The 6941-nt window shown below is 47.7% G+C and overlaps 1 protein-coding gene across 1 annotated transcript in view; it reads right to left on the bottom strand.

The window, feature by feature from the left end:
• Window positions 1-2545: 2545 nt before the first annotated feature.
• Window positions 2546-6941, bottom strand: part of LOC120841186 (chymotrypsinogen B-like) — a 28474-nt gene continuing 24078 nt past the window's right edge. Inside the window, exon 6 of the mRNA XM_040212047.1 lies at window positions 2546-2830. Coding sequence (XP_040067981.1) covers window positions 2546-2830 — 285 coding nt within the window. The remainder of the gene's footprint in view (window positions 2831-6941) is intronic.

Below are 6941 nucleotides of genomic sequence, written 5' to 3'. Positions count from 1 at the left end.
CACGCATGGGCTCGGCTTGCGGCGGCGCTCTCATCACTGACAGGCGCGTCATCACAGCCGCGCAGTGTGTGTGGTACGTGAGACTCTGCTCAAATTCATAATTTTTAAGTGAGGCGCATAAGAGACAAATTTATAAAAGCAATAACCTAACCTAACTTAGCCTAACCAAGCCTAACCTAACCTAACTTAACCTAACGTAGCCTGCGCACGGGGCACAGTATCTCCGAATTACGCAGCCCCCATATATATAATTCCTGGTCTTCCAAAAGTTGGATTACCTTTGTGAGTGCAAGGTGCAGCTCTTCACGTACTAAACCCGAAAGCGATACTAAACACAATGCGAGGGCTCTACCTTCATGAGGGCAACTCACTGCGCTCAGAACTTCTCCAGAAGCGCGGAGTTCAGCTGCGTTAAACGTTGGGGCATGTTTTGCGGTTCACTGACAAAATGTACTCTTCCAATGAATTAAAAAAAACTAATTTTCTTTTTTTTATTTGTTTTTAACTGCCACTAACTGTAAGTCATTTTCGGCTACATGTCTTGGTTCTACGAGCAATTCACAGTTCAGCTTACAGCCGTAGAAGCTGCTTTTAAAGAAGGGCTTCTCCGCAATGGTGCTTGCGTGTAAATAAGTCATTCAAACTGGGGACACTTGTGATTAATAGTCCGCACGTTTACTCGAAGCTCCACAGAAAAATGTACAGTAAGATGGTATATCGTAAAAGATGCCAGTACGACATAAACATTCCCGCGTAAAGTATCTTTATCTAATCAGCCCTGTTAAGAAGGCCGCTTGGTGATTCGCGTAAATAAAAGAGTATGGGCTCGACCAAAAAAAGAAATTGTTTCCACTTTACTACTAAACTCGACGCAAGAACGTCAAACACCATCCTCAAGGTTCCAGCAGATAGAACAGTGTAACCTCAAATTAGAGGTTTACGAATATCGTTATATATTGATACAAATAAAATACGGGTAGTCAAATATTGACTCGAATATCGAATGATTAAAGGCTGATGCATTTATTAGGAACATAGTTTCTTTTTTTCATTTTTACATCTACACATTTTTACATACCCTACCGGCGAGAGTAAAAATGAATGCCAAAATCGCTGCTGTCGCTAAGTTGGTTCTCGGCAAAATACGTTAGCATTTCTCACAGAGGTTCCGACGCAGCAAAGGGTAAGAATTACACCTTTGCAACGGTCCGCATACTGTTGCTTTCGCAAAGCCAGTCTGTCCTCCCGGGCGTTAGTGGTTTCGGGTGTAGGCACCACAGAGTCCCTCAATCGCCGCCTACGGTCCGTACACTCATGTTCATGAGGAGCCAATCTTTCCTTCCATGTGTCGGCAGTTTCGCGCAAAACGGCGTCCCTTGCTGCCCCTCGGTTTTACGTTTCCGCGTACTTTGTGCCACACACACGGCCGCTCGATCCCCTTCTCTCGTACTCCCGCGGCGCGTCATTGGAAAAATGCCAGAAGACTCTCTCCCTCTTGTAAGAGGAAACGTGGACCTAACGAGCAAACGAACGGAGCGAAAGAACACGGTGGAAACCGCAACGTGGCCTCATGAAGCCAGCAGTTTAGTCCAGTCCAAGGCAATACAGTCCAAACGAAAGACGGATGCATGCCTCTGGGCAATATATGTTAAAACATTTAAAAGGTATTTAGAGCTTGCGACCCCTTTCTGACACGAGCTTGGTACGGCGCACAAAGTCCGGGGAGGTTGCTTGATCCCCACAGGGATCTTTCGATGCTCATTCACCAACACAGGATCATGTTTCCGGTCCTTGAGAAAGGCGTTGTGTGTGCCTGTCGGTGTTTGAAGTGGTGAGTTACATGCCGCGTATTGCGCCATGAATGCCCTTACTCTTGCGAAGTATTTCCAAGAGGAACTTCTTCCTTTTGGAATTTTCTTCCATTCGGTTGTCCGCTTTGGAGGCGGCGAAGTAGTGAAATCAGTTTAATCACGGGTAACATAGTTAGGAAGGAACGTTTCAGTCTCTTATACCGCGTCGACAATTGGACGCTTCTGCGCACGAAGTTCAGACCATGCAGTCAGCGATGCGGTCGCCGTCTCGGTTAGCCTTGTTCAACGGAACCAAAAATGGACTAGTGCTTGTGAATAGTTTTTTAAATATTCGGTAAAATTTGAATATTTGACAAATAATAAAGACGTAGTTTGCGAATCGAATTCAGTTATGAGACATATTATTAAATTGGTATTCTAAATTTGATATTTGCCCATCTCTAGTCAAACTGCTTATTTCACGCCCCTTCTTTATCTGAGTATCGCTTACTGTAAACCGCAGTGATTGGTTAAACTAGTGTTGTGGTAGGCGCTGAACTATTTGAGAGCGTGACAGCCGAACAGGATTGCAAACCTGGACATTGCAATCTTTTTACCCTTGAGTTCATGGAAACGCTGCGTTAACTTAGATTTTGATCACAAATTGGCTCTAAGTTTCTGAGCATCTCAATGATTAAAAATGATATTAAAGGATGTCAGATATGTGTGCAAAAAGTGGATCAACAAACGTTTTTTTATTGTCCAGTTGTTTCGGGTTCTACTGACATATTGTAAGATCCATAAAAGTTTGTTACACATTCTACGCGTGCCTTGGCTGTGGCGCATACACTACTATCCGTTCCCTCATTGTTATTACGATGCTGCATAAAGGGTTCGATCAATTTTGAAACGAAATATGACGCTTTTATATGTCTCGCTGGCACCTCTGGCTCATAGCAATTACCTCCTGATGCGGAATGGATTCCAGCAAGGAACCACTTTCCGTTTTCCTCGTACATCAATGGTCCCCCGCTGTCTCCCTGCAAAGGAAAGCACAGAGAAAACACCAGCGATTTTGGTATAAATTGCACTCCGATAAGGACAATTGGCAGCACTAAGCTCTTGCAAACAGTAGTGAACCCTGGAAATGATTAACACTTCCTAATTCTACGAGTCCTGACTACTGAACGTAATTACGTAAGCAAGAAAAGATAATTTATCCTTTGTTCTTGGAGAACAATCACTAGGTTCTTATGACTATCAGGCGTTCCTCCGCGAAAACCCTCTGGCCTTGGAGAGCTTGTGCGTAATTGGAACGACAAGACGCCCACAGTCTCGGGGTTTTCTCATTTGAACTGTCGGGGGTGGCTGCCGCTATCTACCATTGTGGGCAGCCTTCGAGAAAGCGGAGAGAGCCGCTTCTGCTGTTTTGGAAAATCCGGTGTCTATACACCAACTCAACTCTCCTACGTCACGCCGCGGTGGTGGCGCGCCGGACGCACTTCCGGTCTGGGGCGGTGGGCAGAAGTCGCCGTGCCAGACATGCATTCCTGCGTTCCCTTGGAAGAAACGAGACAAAAAACCTGCTTTCTCGTCAAAATGCTGTGACGGGGGTTGTACCAAGAGAGTCTGGAAAGGTTTGAAGATCAGTTTTCATGTGTTTTTGCCCCCTCCGTTCGTCCGAGAACGTGGATAGTAGGCGTGAAAAGGGCAAACCAGACGCTGCCGAACTACAACTGCGTGCGCGGGCAACACTTTGTGGTCAACGAGAAAAGAGTCAAAGTACAGGCTAGCTGGTGGAAGTCAACCATTTCGTCGTTTACCCTGAGACTGGGGTTTTTTTTTTGAAGAGCAGAAGAAACAGAAAAAACAGACAGGTGCTGTTTTTTCTGTTTCTTCTGCTCTTCAAAAAAAAACCCCCAGTCTCAGGGTAAACGACGAAATGGTTGACTTTGTGGTCGCCAGATGTATTTGCTTTGTTCCAACATAAACGAGAAAAAACCGCCAAGTTGTCCGAACCACCCACGGGTTCAGTGCGTCTTCAAATTCACACGGCCGCCTGATCGCTCAAACTTTCGTCTGCTCTTTCAAACGTCTGCTTTTTGTCGTCTGCTCGTTCATACAAAAGCGGCCCGTAGACCAAACTTTGACCCGGTTATTGCAATAAGAAGTGATTGCGGACCTCAAAAGACTTAAGTAGGCTCGGTGTAAAAAGTAGATACAAGATGTTGATCATTGGTACCGGTGGTCATCACCGACTTGTTACGCTTGGTCTGTTTCCGCTTCCGAATTTCAATATCGACGTCGATCATCGCCCCTACCTTCTACACTTTTGCAACACGAGCGACGTCGCTACCGAAAATAGCTGGAAGAATCTCATCATGGTTTTGGCGTCCATTCTGCGGCGTTCATGCGAATGAAACGCCGCACGTCAAATTATTTACGGAAAGTTTAGCGGCGTAACGAGCCTTGATAATTTCGCTTAAGCGATTAAAGTGGTAAGACATTGCGATGAGGACGTAGAATCGACAATTCCAACGCAAAAAAGATTAGGCAGACTCACACAGACGCCGACAACGTGACATTCGAGTGGTTTGTTGACGCGGGACGCGGTGCTTCTTACCCGTACCCCATTACGCATGCGTTCGAACTGTCGTCTGCTCTTTCAAACTTGGCTGCTTTTTGTCGTCAGCTCGTCCAAACGACAGCGGCCGGGAAACCAAACGTTGACCCGGTAATTGCGATAAGAACTAAGTGCAGGTTTCAAAACACTTTTGAAGGTTGGTTGGGGTAAGTAGGCTAAGTGTAAACAGATACAAGAAGATGTTTATCATTATTATTACCAGTGGCCATCAAAGACTTGTAATGCCAGATTCTACTTGCGGTTTTCAGTATCGACGTCCACCATCTCAGCTACGGTCCGCGCTTTTGCAGTCCGAGCAACGTCGCGTCTGAAAACAGCGAGCAGAATCTCATCGTGGGAGTCAGGCTTTAGCGCCCATTCTGCGGCGTCCACGTGAAATGAATCGGCGCACGTCACATTATTCACGCAAAGCTTTGCCTTGTTAGTTTTGCTGAAGCCGCTCAAATAGTCAGACATTGTTAGGAGGACGTAGCATCAACAATTCCAACGCGAAAAAGAGCACGGGGACTCCCATCGACGCCGACAACAACGCAATTCAATGGTTTGTTTATGGGCGACGGCGGGCTTGTTGCCCACCATCCACCGTGCATGCGCGGCGCCGGTGGCGTCCGCTAGGGGCGCTCCAGTTTGTTTGTAAACATGAGTTGGTGTCACAGAATTCGACTATTTTTTAAATCTTTTTTTTCAAAGTTTTCGCGAGGGAACGCATCCGGTCGTGGGACGCTCCCTTGCCCCGCGCGTTGAGCGGCAGGGTTCGGGCACCGTCCGTTTTCTGTTTTATGACCCCCTGGCCCCCCTCGTCCCGAGGACGTTTCTCGCGAGGTTTTTAGTTGGTAGCGATGGGCCCCTCGGCTTCCCGGAATGTTGGGAATGGTTTCCAGATGTCCGAGTGGGGGTGCGCTTTATGGTTCGCTGGGGTAGGCTCAGCTTGCCAGTGTGACGTGTGTTTTTTTTTTCTATATGTATTTTGTTGTTGCCACTGCAGAGAAACAATTATTTTCTTTTGGGCAAGGGGGAGTGGTGTCTGCCGCTGGAATTTGGGAAAGTGAGGACCTCGGCTTGATTCCGAGCCGAGTCACGGCAGTGTATGCGAAGACTGGACCGGTGGGTGGACGCGTCGCGAAAGTTGGGAGCGACAGCGGGTGCGGCGGAAGGGGGAACGCGGGAAGAGCTCGGAGCGGCTCTGCAGGCCTCCCAAGTGTGTGTGCTCGTGGGTGAGTGTGGTGCCGAGGAGCATCTCACGGAGCATCCAAGCACGCACAGACTTCCCCGTTTCGACCAGCGTCGCAACAGGCCCGCGTCACCCACACCACTCTCCGGACCCAGGTTCGCTCACTCACTTTAGTAGAATTGTATAGCATTTAGAGTCATTATTGTGTTATACATTTTTTTTTTGTTCGTTTGTTCTTGTGTACTGTCCAGTGTGGACAAAGCCTTTAGACCGCTGCTCAGCCGGTTATTATTTTTTTGGTTTTGTTTTGTGAGTAGCGCCTTTCGCGATAAAAAAAAGCGGTGTGATCTTTGTTTTTTTTTTTCTTGAATTTCACTATGTGTATAAGCGCCGCGCGCGAGAAGGGCAGTGTTAGCGTGTGATTATTATTTTTTTGTTTGCATTTGGTGTGTACGTTGTCTTGAACGTGAGTCAAGTAAATCCATCGTTATTTTAACGCAACGTCTCCGTCTCGTTCCTCGCCCCTCACAGTGAGTCCGTCCACCAGGGCGTGGACCTATCGTCCGGTCAGCGGTCCAGACAAAATTATAAATTTTGTTTGCATGGGGATCATTCGGATCTTTTATTGTTAATTTTCACCGAACCTGTGACAGTTGGTGTATATACTCAAATGGCGTCCGCGGCAGCCGTCTTCATCGGTGCAGCATGAACGCGCGACAGTGTGGAAAGTGCGAAAGCTCAGGTGATCTCTTCGACGCGGGCTGTCCACACCAATAGGGTAGGAGTTGATGCTTTATGCACGCTGTTCTATGCAAATGATCAAAGTAGAACGCATGAGCGCCGAGAGACTGAGTGAGGCGCCCGTCCTGCCAGGGAAGGAAAGAGCGACGGGCTGTCTCGTGCTGACGGCGCTTCTCTCGCCTCCGCCCTCCCTCGTCGTTCAGCCCCTCCTTCCCATTCCCACTTCCTGTATCTCCCCATCTCTCCCCCCCCCCACTTCACCCGATCCCCCTCCGCCCCTCATAGTGTTATGATCGAGCCTACCCCACTCTGTTTATGTGTGGCGCTCGGTGGTGGTCGATGCGCCGCGCTCACAGGGGAGAGAGAGGGCACTCCGCGAACTAAGGCGTCGATAGAAATATTCGCTGTTGTTGTCACACAAAGAAGAGAAAGAGAGAGAAGGGGAGAGGGGGAGAGAAAGCGGGTGTAGGGAGGGGAAAGGGCCGTAGAGTGTGTCGTGACTAATAATATTAATAATATTATTAATATCAAATATTAATATTAAGAAAAAGAGTGACCGGAACCGAACCGAAAACCGGAACAGAACCTTGTTGAA

Source organism: Ixodes scapularis, unplaced genomic scaffold (genome assembly GCF_016920785.2).
Source record: "Ixodes scapularis isolate PalLabHiFi unplaced genomic scaffold, ASM1692078v2 PGA_scaffold1__304_contigs__length_218370807, whole genome shotgun sequence".
In the NCBI taxonomy this organism is placed as follows: domain Eukaryota; kingdom Metazoa; phylum Arthropoda; class Arachnida; order Ixodida; family Ixodidae; genus Ixodes; species Ixodes scapularis.
This window is presented reverse-complemented; position numbering and strand designations above follow the sequence as displayed.